Source organism: Tachypleus tridentatus, chromosome 1, assembly GCF_004210375.1.
Source record: "Tachypleus tridentatus isolate NWPU-2018 chromosome 1, ASM421037v1, whole genome shotgun sequence".
Lineage (NCBI taxonomy): Eukaryota > Metazoa > Arthropoda > Merostomata > Xiphosura > Limulidae > Tachypleus > Tachypleus tridentatus.
The window spans coordinates 69,783,650-69,805,513 of NC_134825.1; the positions used below are offsets into that span (position 1 = coordinate 69,783,650).

Genomic DNA, 21,864 nt, shown 5'->3' on the forward strand with positions numbered 1-21,864 from the left:
TTTAAGAAGACGATCAGATATGAAACACAAACAATCCAAATAAAAGAACGGGAAAATTAATACGATAACTGCTATTTTCTTTATTTCATTGGAAAATTAAATGAAGGCGGGGCTTTAGACGTTAATCAAAAATTGAGCACGAACCTATAGCTCCGCCTTTTCTTGTGACAAAGAACCCTAACAATAAAAAATTGGTTATCTGTTCTTGAAGAAAGATTCATCCTTCATACCAGGTTTTTGAAGCCAAGAAGAGCAGTAGGTTTATGAGAAAGTAGTTTGTGCAAGTGACGCACACACACACACACACACCTTTTAATGTAAATTTTAAATTCTGGGTACGAAACAGCGCATGCGTATAATCAAAGAAGAACGTTTTACTACTCAGTCACACAAGCAATGGATTGAATAGTACGATAGCAGCGACAGTGGGCTGCCCTTTCTTCTTTGTTGCTATTGTTTTCCTGAAAACTCAATCCATGGGCATTCATCCGTGCTCCTAATGCACAAGTCCACGGAAGATCCTGGACATCAAAGGCAGGCCGGGAACGGAAAATCACTGGTTTCCCCTCTCCATTTCTCTGTGAGCTTCATATGAGGCTTTGACACGTGATGTTTTCAGTGTATAAGCCATGCCATTGAGCCCTAAACTCTCCACTCCGTTTTTCGTGACTGATATTCTGAATCCATTCGATGAAAGTTACAAAAGAACCGTTATCGTTACCACTATCGATGCGAACGAATCTCCTACACCACTAGTCACTACAGCATCAATCGCCTACTGCAACCTTCACAACGAAGGAAATATGAACGAGCCTGCTATTAACCCCTACATGGTACCTCAACTGGCCCATCCGAACTCTTTCGCCAGTCAGTATTGCAACGATGCTGAACTTTCACACTACGGCGACAATGTTCGTCAGAACGCAGTAGGGTGGTATGGACCGTCCCTGACCCACGCTTCGCAAGTGAGTGTCAGTGATTCACATTGTATTTTTAATCTTAAATGTAGCATCATTTTCAAATGCGTATAGTGAAAAAGTAAACAAAAAAATACACCCAAGCATCAAAGATTCATGTTCTCTGATAAATTAAGTCTTTAGTTTAATTTCTCTTAAAAGTTATAATTTAAACCGTAATTCCATACTGATAGTCATTCTTTAAAATTCATGTCAACCCACTGTTCTCACATTATGTGGCGAAAACCCAAAATATGTATCCAATAGTACGTAAATAAATGGGTATCGGTAAGGAATTCAGTAATCAGATTGTAATTCGGTATTGCATGTACATAAACTACATCTACAATTAACATAAACCAGTTCACTAGGTCTTACCGTTTCTGTTGGGTTTGATCTAAAAGGGACCTCAAACCAAATGCTCGCCCTTTCAGCCGTGGGGGTGTTATAATGTTACGGTCAATCCCACTATTCTTTGGTAAAAGAGTAGCCCAAGAGTTGGCGGTAGGTGGTGATGACTAGCTACCTTCTATTTAGTCTTGTACTGCTAAATTAGGGACGGCTAGCGCAAATAGCCCTCAAGTAGCTTTGCGCGAAATTCAAAACAAACAAACATAAGATATACAGGTTATTTTACCGAAAGGGATAACCATAGTTCCTCAAACCTTTTTCGTTATTTATAGTAGTCACCAAGCCGATTGTTTTATAATTATGTATCACTTCCTTTGATGTACATGTATAAAATAAATCACATGTGATCATAGAGTTAGGAGTGTCTTATTTTTATTGGTTGAAGGTATTTAGTTTATGAGCTATATACTATGAATATTATAATTTTTTAAAATTAATTATTTAGATAATTACTGCTTTCGTGGGTTATATCTAAACTCTAATAAGGAGACACATATATACTGCATGAAGAACATTGAAATAACTTGCATCTTTAAGTACATTTCATAAGTTCCCTGTCTTCTTTATCTATGTATGGTATAGAAACCACAGCCTGTATAAATGCAGTGATGATCGACGGTAGCGAATCAGAACTACTTTTCAGAACTGCATGAAGAACATTGAAATAACTTGCATCTTTAAGTACATTTCATAAGTTCCCTGGCTTCTTTATCTTTGTATGGTATAGAAACCACAGCCTGTATAAATGCAGTGATGATCGACGGTAGCGAATCAGAACTACTTTTGACCTTATTTGGCGTTTCCTACGTGGTTTGATGCCACCAGCAATTGATCACTTTTAGGAAAGGCATTTAACAGCCCTTACCGAGGAAAAATATTCGTACTGTAAGATAGTAAAGATGTATTCAGGTTGGGTATTTAAAATTTACTAAACTAGGAAAATCATCATATAAATAGTATTGAAAACAAAGGAATGCGAATCAAGTTGAGGAACCGGACAGTTGAGAATAAGATCTGAAAGATGTCTCAACCCACGAGCGCTAAGTAAACTGCAGCGTCTTGTAACACGTAAGTATCCACGAACATAAAAGTCAGCGGCAAATGTCGTCCGTGTATTCCAGGTAATATAACGCAACATAATCTAGTATAACTTCACCAAGATAAGGTTTTCAGTCAAACCTCAAACAGTTGAAGAAAGAAACAGCTATTCATGCTATTCTAAACGAAAACAGATCGATCAAGTGGTTGGACGCAGCACGATGAATGTCTTTACGATTAGTGTTTTGAAACAAGCGCTGTAGGTCATTCTCCAACGTTAGATGGATTATGAAAAGCAGTGAGGGAGGAGTAGTGCGTTTTTGGTATAACATTCTCATAAAGGTGTATTTTGCAATAGTAACTGCGCTGCAAGGCTATTGTAAACGTAAGACAGAGTATGATCGGACATAACAACGCCGACTATAACAAGGTTATGCAGTTAGAAAATCGATTGTAACATAAAGAACTCTATACATGAGAGTACACTAGTTTGTTACAATTACTTAGACAGAAAGCAATGGAAGTGAGTTTACCTTAAATACATCTAAGTGTCAAATGTATAGTAGTCTGCAAACTAGAAAAGGAAAAAACAAAGTGAATGTATGGAAAGTGTACTCGTACAAAACAAATATTGAACGTGAGACTAGTCCGGCGCTCAGAGTCGCACGAATATAAAAGTGACACAAGTTATTTGTAATCGTATTAAATCGTTGAAATTTGGTATAAATTTTACGACAAAGTTCAGTTATAACTGAAAATAATCTAGTTTTTTGACAAGCCTCCACTGTCTTTAATTAAGAAAAGTTGTAGGTAAGTCGTCTTTGTTTCTACCTAGAATATCTCGGTCTTCTTTTCGACACAGCGAGAGAAGTTTGTTTGTTTGATTGTTAATTTCGCGCAAAGCTACACGAGGCCTATCTGCGCCAGCTGTCCCTAATTTAGCATGTAAGGTTAGAGGAAAGGCAGCTAGTCATCACCGCCTACCGCCGACTTTTGAGCTACTCTTTTCCAACGAATAGTGAATCTGATCGTCGCGTATAACGCCCCCACGGCTGAAAGGACGAGCTGTTTGGTATGACGAGGATTAAATGCCGGCGGCCCTCAGATTATGAGTCGAGTGCCTTAGCCATCTGGTCATGCCGTGCTCTGTCGAGAGAAGTACATCCAGAAAGACGAGCTAAGTTAACCTCTAGTTTTGCCAGTTTAGTAACTACACACTTTTGTTCGAATATTGTAGAGCAGAAAAAGGTATTCGTTGTTGAAAATCAAGAGGTGTTATATCACAAAAAAATAAGTAAATTATCACAACTATCCTTTGAAGTTTCTAAAAACAAACGATATTTCCTGTCCAACAAAGATTTTTGTCAGCCTTTGGCGTGGTTTGGCGACGTGATTTTTCAAAGACGAAAAAAATGTTCCTTTACGTTGCAGTAGCATCAAAACTATGATTTCTCAATATCTTAGGCTTATGTTTGGTTTCCAGAAACTGTTCTCCAGCATTCAAAATCAAAGTTAAGCTACTGTGGTCACCAATGGTTTAAAATTTCGTCTGTCTTTTGTTTGAAACCATTTTTTTTTTGAAAGCATAATATTGTCCTGCTCTCGAAAATTGTTTATTATTTGCAAGACTCCATTTTTAACACAATTTACTATTATAAGAAAGCATAATATTGTCCTGCCCTCGAAAATTGTTTATTATTTGCAAGACTCCATTTTTAACACAATTTTGTGTAATGTATATGGTTATAAGTAATTGTAGTAAGGTTCTCACGGTCCGATCAGGTATTAATCGTTGTCACGGTTGGTAGCCTATATGATCATCTTCAAACACAAACGTCATGCAAAAGTAGTCCACATCTTCCAGACAACATAATCAAGAAGGATCTCTATCTAGAAAAATGACATAATTTCTGGGTACACAAGTTGCTTTTATGACATATCCTTTCAATCGTGGCCTTCCTCAAGCTATTCCCTACGGGGACATTCTGGACAAATCATTCATTTGTGCGATCCGACTGTTAAAATGGCGCTGAGAAACTATCATCCTCATAAGCTAGATGGGTTATGAAAGGTATAAAAGGAAGACTGGTGTGCTTTGGATATGATAGCCTTTAAATTGAAGCTACCCTGGAGGGCAAGATGGACGATCGACAGATAAAACATTACTGAATATGGCTACTCTTTTAACTACGAATAGAGGGATTGACCATCATATTTTAAGGTTTTTATGGCTAAATATGCGAGCAAGTCTGGTGAGACGGGTATTTGAAACCGCGACCCTCACATTATAATCTGAGTCAAGCGTCCTAACTACCTCACCATGCTGAAACCCTTTACTGTCCTAACATTTATTGTTCATTTAGGGAATGAAAAAAAATAAGCTATTACGTAACCTCAAAAACTTAGCTCATTAACAATTCCTAGAACGTGGATTATATAATATAACAGGCGCAACAGTTACTTTTATCTTGAATAATTAGTCACTATTTGTGTTTATGTAATATAAATATCTAAATATACAGACAAAACATTTTGCTAAAAGAAATATTTGCATTTTTCTTAAAATTCATGAAAATTAGTTTTGCTTCTTGTTTGCGCTGGTAAACTAATATTATATATTTCTTTTTTAAATATAATAAGTATATTTTTTATGTGGATGCTGAAGTATGGTTACAGTAATTAAATTTAAAAAGAATGGTTATATTGGTTCATATGTATATATATATATATATATGATATCGTAAACTTAGTTTAACTTAATAATAGTCAATGTTTTCAACATCAAAAACATCCCAAGTACTTTCTTGATTATGTATGTATCCATTAAAATAAGCCAACAGTTATATGAATTACATAACCATATTCTTTTGTTTCTTTTTGCAGTGATTAGACATCAAATACGATCTGGAAGATGAATCAAAATCAAAACAGTCTGAAAATCTTACTTAGCTTACATAAGCCTACTCAACCTTTCAACAACACTGTATTATGTTAATATAATTACTATATTTTAGTTCGTGCTTTATATTGCAAACCTGTTACTTGACTTTAATAATTGGAACAGTAATTATGAAGTTTATAACTTTGTTTATAGTTGTATGAAACAGTAATCATGATATTAATAACTCTATAGTTGTATGGAACAGCAATAATAGTATTAATAACTTTGATTGTAATTGTACGAAACAGTAATCATCATATTAATAACTTTGATTGTAGTTTTATAGAACAATAATAATTATGTTTAATAAGTTTGATTCTATTTGTATGGAAGAGTAATCATGATATTAATAACTTTGATTGTGGTTGAGTAGAAGAGCAGTTATTACGCAATTGAAATGAAAAACAAGATTCCAATAAACAAGTTTCTTTCGTTAGAGTAAATATTGTACTTCTCTTTCTGTTAGTTTCCCGTTTGATTGGCTCACCTCCCATGTCCAACATGTCGACCTTCAATACGTGCAGTGTGGTTACAACATCTGAAACCAAGGCTGTCCAGTTTCCTCTATCACAACGACGTAAGAGACGAGTGCTGTTTACTAAAGCCCAGGTGTATGAACTGGAACGTCGCTTCAAGCAGCAAAACTACCTTTCTGCTCCAGAGCGAGAACACCTGGCTAACTTGATCCGTCTAACCCCTAATCAGGTTAAAATTTGGTTCCAGAATCACCGATACAAGTGCAAGAGACAGGCTAAAGAGAAGTCTATGACCGAGCACGAAACTCAACAGTCACAGCAATATGCCATAAGAAAAGTCGCTGTGCCCGTGTTAGTTAAGGACGGCAAACCCTTTACAACCAGCTCGGGACACCACCAAAGAATTGCACCAGTTAACAACAGAACTAGCAGTAACATGATTGTACCAGTTAACAACAGAACTAGCAGTAACATGATTGTACCAGTTAACAACAGAACTAGCAGTAACATGATTGCACCAAAGTTACGTTTATCCGACCCACATCAATTTCAGACTATTCTTGAAGGTTCTCCAGATCTGATCGAGCCGTGTGCACAAAAGGCTGTAATTAATAACAATTCCCACTCATTCTCACAATCTGCAGGGGTCTGCGGTCAACTCCTTGGTCCCCACAGTAGGCTAGACCTTGGTTCTGGACTGACTATGTCAAACAGTAACGTCTGTCAGACCTACCTTCAGATTGAAGGTAGAACGTGGTAATCATGGTTAATATTACTGACTGATCTTTGGTGGCTCTTTATTCCTTATAAGAAGAGCCAGTACTGTCGCAGTTATACATGTATACAAAAAATAGATTGTAAACATAAAACATTTCGAAAACCTTTATCATATTGGTTCTAAACTAGCTCTGAACGTGTGAACAACAAGACGAGCTTACGATATTTACCCGTACGAGTAAGGAGCAGCAGGAGATGCTATACAATATTTGTTCCTGTGTTTAAGGTTCATCTAGGAATGATTTACAATGTTTATCTCTGAATATAAGGAGTAGAAGGGTTACTCTATAGTTCTGATGAACAGGATAATGAAAAGCACGAGACTGAACTGACAGAGTAGCAGCTGTAGTGTCAGCCGAACATGTGAACATCTGTAATGTAAAGGTAAAAAAGTGTGAGGTCTAAAGAACAGATGTATTTTGTGCATTTTGATATGTATCTCCAGTTCACTTGAAGTTTATTTTAGACGTATATTTCCAATGCTGTACACGTATCTGAACATGAATTACATACTTGGGTTCATAAAGTGTCTCTGTATTCAATATGCGGTGTGATGGTTGGTTGGTTTGTTCGTTTTTTATTTTTTCCAGTTTTTATACAATATTATACAATACTGTCACGAGATATCTCAGTTTCACGCATAGTAGGTATATAAATATGACATTTTATACAGTATTAACATTAAACTTGCTGCCACAAGATATCCCGGTATGAAATACACCAGACATACAGACATGGAAATATGTACAGTATTAACATTAAACTTACTGCCACAAGATATCCCGGTATGAAACACACCAGACATACAGACATGGCAATTTGTACAGTATTAACATTGAACTTACTGCCACAAGATATCCCGGTATGAAACACGCCAGACATATAGACATGGCAATTTGTACAGTATTAACATTAAACTTGCTGCCACAAGATTTTTCAGTACGAAACACGAGACATATAAATATAACATTTTAGGTACTGATTCTCTGAGTCACGACCGATTGAGCTATAATGTTGTATGTTTAAGACATACTTTTCTAGTTCCTAATGATTTTCTGAATCATAACAGATTGAGCTATCCAGTAATATGTTTAAGACATACTTTTATTATTCTTACTGATTCTCTGAGTAACGACCGATTGAGCTATACTGTAGTATGTTTAAGACATACTTTTCTTGTTCCTAATGATTCTCTGAGTCACGACCGATTGTCCATGTACATTATTAATATGTACTCAGCAAATATCATCTTTATTTTTATGGGATTACAGTAACGTACGCCTTGATTTGTCACAGTTGGTTTTGTGTGAAAAGCACGTTCATGTGTATTTGAAATATTAAGATGTGTGAAAGACACGTACATGTGTGTCTGAAGTGATGACCGGAACAGTTAAAAATATAATTGTTTGAGAGTTACCTTGAAAAAAATCAAAAAAAATCAAACTTTAATATCTGTAAAACCAAATTATTTAGACTGTAGAGGTGAAACTTGGCATAATAATGATTTTATAAAAAGGCCCGGCATGGTCAGATAGTTAAGGCACTCGACTCATAATCCGAGGGTTGCGGGTTCGAATTCCCGTCATACAAAACATGTTCGCCCTTTTAGCCATGGGGGCGTTATAATTTGACGTTAAATCCCACTATTCGTTTGTAAAAGAGTAGCTCAAGAGTCGGCAATTGGTGGTGATGACTAGCTGCCATCCCTCTAGTCTTGCACTACAAAATTAGGGACGGCTAAGCAGATAGCCCTCGTGTAGCTTTGCGCGAAATTCAAAAACAAAAGAAATTTCATAAAACATTAACGACATATATATGATTTACGTTAACATAAAAAGGTTTATATGACTTATAATATCAAACTGATAATAGAAATTGTTTAGGATACAGCTAGTTTAAAAACTGCATATGTACTAATATATGACTGTTTTTATTATTGATGACTAACACCTTTGGTTCTTTAGTACTTCATCTTCTCGATGTTTTGGTCAAAGCTATGTGTAAATTTTAAAATACGTATTAATTTCTTAAACTAGAAGTATTATATATAATCATATTAACCTATCAGCTCATGGTATTTTGTGCTAATGGCACGAGAAACTCAGAGAAGATGAAAACAAAATGCAACTCATAAAATTATTCCGGTATACACTATCGCCACATATAAGTCGCCACATCCTAGCGTCAGTCATTAAAACTAATTTGATACCTATTCTTATTAGAGTTTAAAATAACGACTCGTAGAATGTTTATCTCGTACAATAGAGTCGTTTCATGTTCTGTGGACGTTTCATATTGTAAAGAATCAGTTCGTAAATGCAACACATATTTCGTAAACAATTACAGTATTATTTTGAATTTAAGACGCCCACTATTTTAACACACATCTCACTTTTAAAAAGCGATTTTCAGGAAATATAATTGGATGATAATTAGCAAGGAGTGAATATGTTTTAAAATAGTTTATTAACGAATCAAAAATAATGTTAATAATGTATTTAAAATAAAATATAGTTAACTTAAATAAAATATACAGGAAATTTAAAATTCGCATTACAATAATGTTTCTTCCTGCTTTCTTTATTTAATCAGGATGATATTACAATGTTTCTTCTGACTCACTGTTATATTCTGAAGTTGAAGCATCTTCATCATTTGTTCCAACAAATGTCATCTTGCGTTCCATCTTTCGCATCTTCAAAATCTGATGGCAATTTTTGACTAATTATTGTACTTCTCTTTTCATAAATTTCTCACACCAGTTACAACTAGCCTTGAAAGAAATACCACTATTCCCTGCTCATTCTTTTGCTTTTAACATTAAGACTTCTCTCGTTACAGGCAGTCCTTTATTTCGTAACTCTGAAATACTTTAAAACAGCGGCATCAATTTCAGGATGTCTTCCTTTTTTGGGTGCCAGAAACTGACTTTGCAATTTTCCTGCAAGAAAACAACTTGGTTTTCACACCACGTTAACGATGTACACTTGCCTCTCTCACTGTACACGTTTTACCTGCTGCGCGACTGCCAATCTGTTCGGTGTAGAAAACAGCTTTTCTTTTAAATTTGGTATCGTACGTAAAACGCTTTTCCATGGGTAAAAAACGCGCTAAAAATAAAAAAAACACAATAAAATAGCGTCTGTACAACATGAAAGTCAGACAAAGACTGAGGACAACAATATTCAATTATACTGTTAGAGGCGCTGTCATCGGCAAATTTGACGTTTTGTACGTGTTTCGTTTAGTCTTTCTAAGCTAATTTTTGTTCGAGGAAAATGATGTTTTTGAAACTTTCAAAGAGTGAAAAGTTATACCTCGAATTTAAGACGAACCCTAATTTTCAGTTCGGAAAAATGTGAAAAAAGGTGCGTCTTAAATTCGAAGTAATACAGTATACCATATATATATTTCCAAAATGATAATACACTTATCATATTATATTTATATTCCGCATAGTACAACTGAACTATGCCAAGTATATATTTCATATTTCGAAGACTTATCTTGCACTGTATTTTTTATATATTGTTAGTTACTTCATATTTAATGAGAATGAAGTTGTGATTTCAAACTGAAGGAAATAAGTATTAATATGAACCACTTGAAAAAGAACCATCTTTCAAACAGAATGAAATCATAGACGTCTACGAGGTGAAACCTTTTAAATTTTATATAATTACTTAGTTTGTTTAGTGTTACCTCTCAGTAAAGTACTAAATTATTTTATACGTCTACGAGGAAAAATATTACAACTGTTATATAACAGTGTTCTAAATCATCTTTCAGCGAAGTATTAAATAATTTGATATATTTACGACATGCAATTTTCTTGTTTATGTACTCACATCAGATTATTCAAATCTTCTTGAAATAGTTTAATGTGCAGCTTATAATGTAAATGATTGATATATATATATGTGTGTGTGTGTATATTATCTTTAAAACTAGTGTTATTAGTGTGCAGCTTGTTTATTATGACGTAATTTTCAAATGTCAACAGAATTAACCTCAAACGGTTGAGAGTAAAATATTCAGCATGAAAAGAGCTATTATTATTTCTCATAACTATTTGATAACATTTTGCAATAAGTCTGTATATGCAGTCATATTTCTGCAAAAGCTTATAACACCTGCAGTAAGCACATACTTTTTTATAGAAGACACACAACGCGTGGTGGCTTCATAAGCAGTCGTTTCTCTGTCCTAAAACAGAAAAACATGTCTTAAACATACTACATTATAGCTCAATCGGTCGTGACTCAGAGAATCAGTAGGAACCAGAAAAGTTTGTCTTAAACATACTACAGTATAGCTCAATCTGTTATGACTTAGAGAATCATTAGGAACCTGGATGGCAAGTCTTTTAAACATCACCGGTTAACATTATTACTTACTCTGGAGGTACTAGAAAAACATTTTAGATGTATTGTATACTGATGTAGTAGTTCAGATAAGATATGGAGTGCATTTGACAAGACTAATCTTCATCTGCACAAAGGCATCGAGAATATAACATTATATTAGGTAGAGTGCTATTTAAAACATAATTATTTTAAACAATGTATTCCTACACCGAAAATTACCAATAACATCTGCTGTTGACCAATAAGATCCATTTAACCGTAGGTTAAATGCAGCAACATTACACACATAAAACCAAATTTGTTACATTAACCTCATAACAATTCTTTGAGGAATGTAGTCGTTCAGAAGGATCGTTATTGGTCTATTTCATGACATTAAATGTACTTTCAGCTGCAGAAGTGTTTCATCCTGATATTCACTTTTGTTGAGGGGGGGTCACATATACAGCTTTTTGTTATTTACATCTAAATATAAATATTTGAAATAACTAACATATACATAAAATATTTTTTATAGAACGTAACACTTTGTCACGGAACAGTTTATTCATTCACTTAATGGTTCTGGGTGATGATAAATTAAAAACTAATGGCACATCTGTAATATATATATATATATATACACCAGAATTATGAAAGAAGGAGAGGCAATGCGATCAAATGTACAGGTTTGGAAACTGTTGACAGTTTTGTACTTAGTTTCACGTTCTTCGTCTAGGGAACAACTAAATAGAATCTAGTCACCGCTCTGCAGCCAGACTCCTCCCTTGGATGAGAACTCTAGGGAACAACTAGGTAGAATCTAGTCACCGCCCCACAGCCAGAATCCTCCCTTGGATGAGAACTCTAGGGAACAACTAGGTAGAATCTAGTCACCGCCCCGCAGCCATCACTCGGTTGCCTCTTTTACCGTGCAGGAGTGATGTGTGAATACTTGTGGTGAGCTACCGTGCTTCTCTCTGTGTGAGTAATAGCCTCTTAATGAATTTTATGCATTTAATACATGGGTATATATATATATATACACACACACGTATATATCTTTGAACCAATGAATCACAAATTTATTAGAATCGAGTCTATGTTTTATCTTGTATCAGTTAGCACAGAACTAACCCTCTCTTTATATATTTTTATATTTACATTTAACGATTTTGGAATTGCATGATTTTTAATGAGGATAGTGTTATTATCTACCATGCTGTACGGTATTGGTAAGTATAGTGTCACTAATTTTAATTATTAGTCATACTTTTGTCGTTCTTCAATTGGTTCCCAAAGAAACTACATGAATATTCCCCGTGTGAAACAATAAAACATGGAAACGTTCTAACATTGAATGAATATGGTTTTATAAAGTATAGAAATATTTCTGTTAAAACAACCTGTTGTAAAGTGTATCAAGGTAAGTTTTACAACACGAAACAAAATAAATTAGGTAAAAAAAATATCTTCCATCAATCTTCAAGCACTTCAGTCATCTTTAAAATGTACCGGTAAACAATAAAACATATTACTGGTTAGAGCGGATAATACTCAAAACTTCGCCATCTTAAAACAAATTTTATGATGAATGTTAAATAAGACAACTAGTTAGGGCATATTTTTTTAACTCTTGCTATGGGTTTAAAAATAGGTTATTGTTTATTGTATATCTCTTAACTTTCTGCTAACGTTAAAATTATTTTGATAAACAGTCCTGAAAATGATTTTGATGAGCCTAAACGAGGATTAACGTGTAATGTATACATTTTGAAATATTTGCCATCTCTAAAAGTAGGGCTCATTAATTTATATTCGAACCATGATTATTACCTTTAAAACGGGTTTGACTAGCATCAAACAGGGCTATTGGTTCGACTATATTCTCCAACTGTTTTTATTTCTTAAAACGGGTTTGACTAGCATCAAACAGGACTATTGGTTCGACTATATTCTCCAACTGTTTTTATTTCTTAAAACGGTCTTTACGAGATTAAATCCAGGAATACTGGATTGTGTACATTCTCAGATTTTCGTAATAATTAAAACAACACTGATGAGCTTAAAACAAGATTACGTAGCTGAAATATATTCCACAAAGATTTCCACGCCTTAAAAAGGTTTTCTTAAGCTTAAAACAAGATTATTGGTTCGTATATATTATCCATATATAGAGAAATATCGTTGGTTAATGTAGGGGTTCCCAAACTTTCTCAACATGAGGTCTCTCAGAACATTTTTCATCTTGACTGTGGCCTCACACGAAATGAATCTGTTGTTAAAGACTATGTTAGTAATATTGTGGATACAGTATATTTGCCTCGCTACGACAGATTTCTGCGGCCGTTTTTGTAGAACTTCTAGTGTAACGCATATCTCAGGATGTTTTCCATCATTAAAACGCTCTTAACGAGCTTACAATGACATTGCTAGTTAGGATATGTTCCCAACATTTTTGAAACAGGAAAATGATTTTTTAAATATATTCTCAAACTCTTTGCCATATTTTAAACGTTTTTAACGAAACTAAAACATTATTAGTTATTGTATATCCCTAATATGTTTTACCACTTACCGCTTTTGATGAACGTAAAACAGTATTATGGGTCAGTACACAGTTTCTAAAATTATTGCTGTCCTTAAAACGGTTACTGATTTGCGTATATATTCGAGACTTTTGAAAGAGTTTTGATGTGTATAACAAACATTTGCTATAACAGAAATTCTCGTAATACCCATATGACAAAAGTAAACAATAATGTAATTCGTTTTACGTTGTAACTTAATTATATAATTTAAATTATTAGACGACATGTATTTTTTTTTACTATGTGTATAAATTATCCGAAGCTGTTATTTTCGTAACAAATAACTTGCGTTAGTTTTTAAACATTCAACGAAATAAAATAAAAACAAGGAAATATTTCTATACGTTTTTTCAGTTGGTTTTTTTAATTTCGCACAAAGCTATTCGAGGGCTATCTGTGCTAGCCGTCCCTAATTTAGTAGTGTAAGACTAGAGTGAAGGCAGCTAGTCATCACTACCCACCGCCAACTCTTGGGCTACTCTTTAAACAACGAATAGTGGGACTGACCGTCACATTATAACGTTCCTACGGCTGAAAGGGCGAGCATGTTTGGCGCAACGGGAATGCGAACCCGCGACCCTCGGATTACGAGTCGCACGCCTTAACACGCTTGGCCATGCCGGGCACTCTATTTATATAATTAATTTTTAAAAATACATACGAATATTATGCAACATTATACTGATTGCAATATATAAATTTTGGGAGTATTAGTTGGTATATTTGATAGATATTACATGTGTCTAATGAAATATATGCCTGAAGGTTTAATTTGGCTTGTTTTTGTTTCTGGAAGTTAATTAGTTGCTTTTTAGGATCGATACCATTTGTTTGACTAATAACATAAAAATAGTATTCAGTTGTTTATTAAATGACAAACCCTAGCATTAACTGCTTCTAGATACAAGTTCGTTAAAAACGTTTAGAAGTTTAAGAAATTAAGGAGAGATTGTTTGTTGTGGAACGCAAGGGTACACAATGGTCCATATCTGTTGTGCTCACTTTAGGAATATAACTCTAAATATTAGTGTTATAAGCCCTTAAAGATTGAAGCTGAAACACAGAGAGATTATAAAAGGAGAGACAATATATTTATTGATCCATGCATACTGGTTGTTTATAGTTAATTAAAGACAACAGTTAGAAACAACAAAAGTGTAGAAATAACAAAATCAACACAAAATCTTGAATTTAACCTAATAAACCTTTTTTTTTTTAAAACTATGTTAAAAACAAATCTAAATGAAACAAAGTTGGTTTGTTGAGTAGCCATTGTTCTAAAACTCGAAGAGTTGAAAAAAGTTTTTGAGAACAACCGTCTCTGGATAAATTAAGAAGTATCAAGTTGGTCTATTAAGAACAATTGGTTTCTTTAATATTGAATGTTCCTTAGGCTGTGAGAATACGATAAATTCAAGTTGTTTAGTTATAAAAAAATAACTCGGTTGCCTCTTTTACCGTGCAGGAGTGATGTGTGAATACTTGTGGTGAGCTACCGTGCTTCTCTCTGTGTGAGTAATAGCCTCTTAATGAATTTTATGCATTTAATACATGGGTATATATATATACACACTCACGTATATATCTTTAAACCAATGAATCACAAATTGATTAGAATCGAGTCTATGTTTTATCTTGTATCAGTTAGCACAGAACTAACCCTCTCTTTATATATTTTTATATTTACATTTAACGATTTTGGAATTGCATGATTTTTAATGAGGATAGTGTTACTATCTACCATGCTGTACGGTATTGGTAAGTATAGTGTCACTAATTTCTAATTATTAGTCATACTTTTGTCGTTCTTCAATTGGTTCCCAAAGAAACTACATGAATATTCCCCGTGTGAAACAATAAAACATGGAAACGTTCTAACATTGAATGAATATGGTTTTATAAAGTATAGAAATATTTCTGTTAAAACAACCTGTTGTAAAGTGTATCAAGGTAAGTTTTTCAACACGAAACAAAATAAATTAGGTAAAAAAAATATCTTCCATCAATCTTCAAGCACTTCAGTCATCTTTAAAATGTACCGGTAAACAATAAAACATATTACTGGTTAGAGCGGATAATACTCAAAACTTCGCCATCTTAAAACAAATTTTATGATGAATGTTAAATAAGACAACTAGTTAGCGCATATTTTTTTAACTCTTGCTATGGGTTTAAAAATAGGTTATTGTTTATTGTATATCTCTTAACTTTCTGCTAACGTTAAAATTATTTTGATAAACAGTCCTGAAAATGATTTTGATGAGCCTAAACGAGGATTAACGTGTAATGTATACATTTTGAAATATTTGCCATCTCTAAAAGTAGGGCTCATTAATTTATATTCGCACCATGATTATTACCTTTAAAACGGGTTTGACTAGCATTAAACAGGACTATTGGTTCGACTATATTCTCCAACTGTTTTTATTTCTTAAAACGGTTTTTACGAGATTAAATCCAGGAATACTGGATTGTGTACATTCTCAGATTTTCGTAATAATTAAAACAACACTGATGAGCTTAAAACAAGATTACGTAGCTGAAATATATTCCACAAAGATTTCCACGCCTTAAAAAGGTTTTCTTAAGCTTAAAACAAGATTATTGGTTCGTATATATTATCCATATATAGAGAAATATCGTTGGTTAATGTAGGGGTTCCCAAACTTTCTCAACATGAGGTCTCTCAGAACATTTTTCATCTTGACTGTGGCCTCACACGAAATGAATCTGTTGTTAAAGACTATGTTAGTAATATTGTGGATACAGTATATTTGCCTCGCTACGACAGATTTCTGCGGCCGTTTTTGTAGAACTTCTAGTGTAACGCATATCTCAGGATGTTTTCCATCATTAAAACGCTCTTAACGAGCTTACAATGACATTGCTAGTTAGGATATGTTCCCAACATTTTTGAAACAGGAAAATGATTTTTTAAATATATTCTCAAACTCTTTGCCATATTTTAAACGTTTTTAACGAAACTAAAACATTATTAGTTATTGTATATCCCTAATATGTTTTACCACTTACCGCTTTTGATGAACGTAAAACAGTATTATGGGTCAGTACACAGTTTCTAAAATTATTGCTGTCCTTAAAACGGTTACTGATTTGCGTATATATTCGAGACTTTTGAAAGAGTTTTGATGTGTATAACAAACATTTGCTATAACAGAAATTCTCGTAATACCCATATGACAAAAGTAAACAATAATGTAATTCGTTTTACGTTGTAACTTAATTATATAATTTAAATTATTAGACGACATGTATTTTTTTTACTATGTGTATAAATTATCCGAAGCTGTTATTTTCGTAACAAATAACTTGCGTTAGTTTTAAACATTCAACGAAATAAAATAAAACAAGGAAATATTTCTATACGTTTTTCAGTTGGTTTTTTAATTTCGCACAAAGCTATTCGAGGGCTATCTGTGCTAGCCGTCCCTAATTTAGTAGTGTAAGACTAGAGTGAAGGCAGCTAGTCATCACTACCCACCGCCAACTCTTGGGCTACTCTTTAAACAACGAATAGTGGGACTGACCGTCACATTATAACGTTCCTACGGCTGAAAGGGCGAGCATGTTTGGCGCAACGGGAATGCGAACCCGCGACCCTCGGATTACGAGTCGCACGCCTTAACACGCTTGGCCATGCCGGGCACTCTATTTATATAATTAATTTTAAAAATACATACGAATATTATGCAACATTATACTGATTGCAATATATAAATTTTGGGAGTATTAGTTGGTATATTTGATAGATATTACATGTGTCTAATGAAATATATGCCTGAAGGTTTAATTTGGCTTGTTTTTGTTTCTGGAAGTTAATTAGTTGCTTTTTAGGATCGATACCATTTGTTTGACTAATAACATAAAAATAGTATTCAGTTGTTTATTAAATGACAAACCCTAGCATTAACTGCTTCTAGATACAAGTTCGTTAAAAACGTTTAGAAGTTTAAGAAATTAAGGAGAGATTGTTTGTTGTGGAACGCAAGGGTACACAATGGTCCATATCTGTTGTGCTCACTTTAGGAATATAACTCTAAATATTAGTGTTATAAGCCCTTAAAGATTGAAGCTGAAACACAGAGAGATTATAAAAGGAGAGACAATATATTTATTGATCCATGCATACTGGTTGTTTATAGTTAATTAAAGACAACAGTTAGAAACAACAAAAGTGTAGAAATAACAAAATCAACACAAAATCTTGAATTTAACCTAATAAACCTTTTTTTTTTAAAACTATGTTAAAACAAATCTAAATGAAACAAAGTTGGTTTGTTGAGTAGCCATTGTTCTAAAACTCGAAGAGTTGAAAAAGTTTTGAGAACAACCGTCTCTGGATAAATTAAGAAGTATCAAGTTGGTCTATTAAGAACAATTGGTTTCTTTAATATTGAATGTTCCTTAGGCTGTGAGAATACGATAAATTCAAGTTGTTTAGTTATAAAAAAATAACTCGGTTGCCTCTTTTACCGTGCAGGAGTGATGTGTGAATACTTGTGGTGAGCTACCGTGCTTCTCTCTGTGTGAGTAATAGCCTCTTAATGAATTTTATGCATTTAATACATGGGTATATATATATACACACTCACGTATATATCTTTAAACCAATGAATCACAAATTGATTAGAATCGAGTCTATGTTTTATCTTGTATCAGTTAGCACAGAACTAACCCTCTCTTTATATATTTTTATATTTACATTTAACGATTTTGGAATTGCATGATTTTTAATGAGGATAGTGTTACTATCTACCATGCTGTACGGTATTGGTAAGTATAGTGTCACTAATTTCTAATTATTAGTCATACTTTTGTCGTTCTTCAATTGGTTCCCAAAGAAACTACATGAATATTCCCCGTGTGAAACAATAAAACATGGAAACGTTCTAACATTGAATGAATATGGTTTTATAAAGTATAGAAATATTTCTGTTAAAACAACCTGTTGTAAAGTGTATCAAGGTAAGTTTTTCAACACGAAACAAAATAAATTAGGTAAAAAAAATATCTTCCATCAATCTTCAAGCACTTCAGTCATCTTTAAAATGTACCGGTAAACAATAAAACATATTACTGGTTAGAGCGGATAATACTCAAAACTTCGCCATCTTAAAACAAATTTTATGATGAATGTTAAATAAGACAACTAGTTAGCGCATATTTTTTTAACTCTTGCTATGGGTTTAAAAATAGGTTATTGTTTATTGTATATCTCTTAACTTTCTGCTAACGTTAAAATTATTTTGATAAACAGTCCTGAAAATGATTTTGATGAGCCTAAACGAGGATTAACGTGTAATGTATACATTTTGAAATATTTGCCATCTCTAAAAGTAGGGCTCATTAATTTATATTCGCACCATGATTATTACCTTTAAAACGGGTTTGACTAGCATTAAACAGGACTATTGGTTCGACTATATTCTCCAACTGTTTTATTTCTTAAAACGGTTTTACGAGATTAAATCCAGGAATACTGGATTGTGTACATTCTCAGATTTTCGTAATAATTAAAACAACACTGATGAGCTTAAAACAAGATTACGTAGCTGAAATATATTCCACAAAGATTTCCACGCCTTAAAAGGTTTTCTTAAGCTTAAAACAAGATTATTGGTTCGTATATATTATCCATATATAGAGAAATATCGTTGGTTAATGTAGGGGTTCCCAAACTTTCTCAACATGAGGTCTCTCAGAACATTTTTCATCTTGACTGTGGCCTCACACGAAATGAATCTGTTGTTAAAGACTATGTTAGTAATATTGTGGATACAGTATATTTGCCTCGCTACGACAGATTTCTGCGGCCGTTTTTGTAGAACTTCTAGTGTAACGCGTATCTCAGGATGTTTTCCATCATTAAAACTCTCTTAACGAGCTTCCAATGACATTGCTAGTTAGGATATGTTCCCAACATTTTTGAAACAGGAAAATGATTTTTTAAATATATTCTCAAACTCTTTGCCATATTTTAAACGTTTTAACGAAACTAAAACATTATTAGTTATTGTATATCCCTAATATGTTTTACCACTTACCGCTTTTGATGAACGTGAAACAGTATTATGGGTCAGTACACAGTTTCTAAAATTATTGCTGTCCTTAAAACGGTTACTGATTTGCGTATATATTCGAGACTTTTGAAAGAGTTTTGATGTGTATAACAAACATTTTCTATAACAGAAATTCTCGTAATACCCATATGACAAAAGTAAACAATAATGTATTTTGTTTTACGTTGTAACTTAATTATATAATTTAAATTATTAGACGACATGTATTTTTTTTACTATGTGTATAAATTATCCGAAGCTGTTATTTTCGTAACAAATAACTTGCGTTAGTTTTAAACATTCAACGAAATAAAATAAAAACAAGGAAATATTTCTATACGTTTTTCAGTTGGTTTTTTAATTTCGCACAAAGCTATTCGAGGGCTATCTGTGCTAGCCGTCCCTAATTTAGTAGTGTAAGACTAGAGTGAAGGCAGCTAGTCATCACTACCCACCGCCAACTCTTGGGCTACTCTTTAAACAACGAATAGTGGGACTGACCGTCACATTATAACGTTCCTACGGCTGAAAGGGCGAGCATGTTTGGCGCAACGGGAATGCGAACCCGCGACCCTCGGATTACGAGTCGCACGCCTTAACACGCTTGGCCATGCCGGGCACTCTATTTATATAATTAATTTTTAAAATACATACGAATATTATGCAACATTATACTGATTGCAATATATAAATTTTGGGAGTATTAGTTGGTATATTTGATAGATATTACATGTGTCTAATGAAATATATGCCTGAAGGTTTAATTTGGCTTGTTTTTGTTTCTGGAAGTTAATTAGTTGCTTTTTAGGATCGATACCATTTGTTTGACTAATAACATAAAAATAGTATTCAGTTGTTTATTAAATGACAAACCCTAGCATTAACTGCTTCTAGATACAAGTTCGTTAAAACGTTTAGAAGTTTAAGAAATTAAGGAGAGATTGTTTGTTGTGGAACGCAAGGGTACACAATGGTCCATATCTGTTGTGCTCACTTTAGGAATATAACTCTAAATATTAGTGTTATAAGCCCTTAAAGATTGAAGCTGAAACACAGAGAGATTATAAAAGGAGAGACAATATATTTATTGATCCATGCATACTGGTTGTTTATAGTTAATTAAAGACAACAGTTAGAAACAACAAAAGTGTAGAAATAACAAAATCAACACAAAATCTTGAATTTAACCTAATAAACCTTTTTTTTTTAAAACTATGTTAAAAACAAATCTAAATGAAACAAAGTTGGTTTGTTGAGTAGCCATTGTTCTAAAACTCGAAGAGTTGAAAAAAGTTTTTGAGAACAACCGTCTCTGGATAAATTAAGAAGTATCAAGTTGGTCTATTAAGAACAATTGGTTTCTTTAATATTGAATGTTCCTTAGGCTGTGAGAATACGATAAATTCAAGTTGTTTAGTTATAAAAAAATAACTCGGTTGCCTCTTTTACCGTGCAGGAGTGATGTGTGAATACTTGTGGTGAGCTACCGTGCTTCTCTCTGTGTGAGTAATAGCCTCTTAATGAATTTTATGCATTTAATACATGGGTATATATATATACACACTCACGTATATATCTTTAAACCAATGAATCACAAATTGATTAGAATCGAGTCTATGTTTTATCTTGTATCAGTTAGCACAGAACTAACCCTCTCTTTATATATTTTTATATTTACATTTAACGATTTTGGAATTGCATGATTTTTAATGAGGATAGTGTTACTATCTACCATGCTGTACGGTATTGGTAAGTATAGTGTCACTAATTTCTAATTATTAGTCATACTTTTGTCGTTCTTCAATTGGTTCCCAAAGAAACTACATGAATATTCCCCGTGTGAAACAATAAAACATGGAAACGTTCTAACATTGAATGAATATGGTTTTATAAAGTATAGAAATATTTCTGTTAAAACAACCTGTTGTAAAGTGTATCAAGGTAAGTTTTTCAACACGAAACAAAATAAATTAGGTAAAAAAAATATCTTCCATCAATCTTCAAGCACTTCAGTCATCTTTAAAATGTACCGGTAAACAATAAAACATATTACTGGTTAGAGCGGATAATACTCAAAACTTCGCCATCTTAAAACAAATTTTATGATGAATGTTAAATAAGACAACTAGTTAGCGCATATTTTTTTAACTCTTGCTATGGGTTTAAAAATAGGTTATTGTTTATTGTATATCTCTTAACTTTCTGCTAACGTTAAAATTATTTTGATAAACAGTCCTGAAAATGATTT

General features: G+C 33.3%; 2 protein-coding genes across 2 annotated transcripts; both read left to right on the forward strand.

Annotated features, from left to right (window-relative positions):
- The first annotated feature begins 594 nt into the window (after positions 1-594).
- LOC143232509 (thyroid transcription factor 1-like) lies at positions 595-2,385 on the forward strand. Its single transcript, XM_076468069.1, has 2 exons — positions 595-965; positions 2,305-2,385. The coding sequence occupies exons 1-2, from the start codon at positions 630-632 to the stop codon at positions 2,383-2,385; spliced, it is 417 nt and encodes a 138-aa protein (XP_076324184.1). The 5' UTR covers positions 595-629.
- Positions 2,386-5,832: 3,447 nt separating this feature from the next.
- LOC143251630 (uncharacterized) lies at positions 5,833-7,039 on the forward strand. Its single transcript, XM_076502898.1, has one exon. The coding sequence runs from the start codon at positions 5,839-5,841 to the stop codon at positions 6,580-6,582; it is 744 nt and encodes a 247-aa protein (XP_076359013.1). The 5' UTR covers positions 5,833-5,838; the 3' UTR covers positions 6,583-7,039.
- Positions 7,040-21,864: the final 14,825 nt, after the last annotated feature.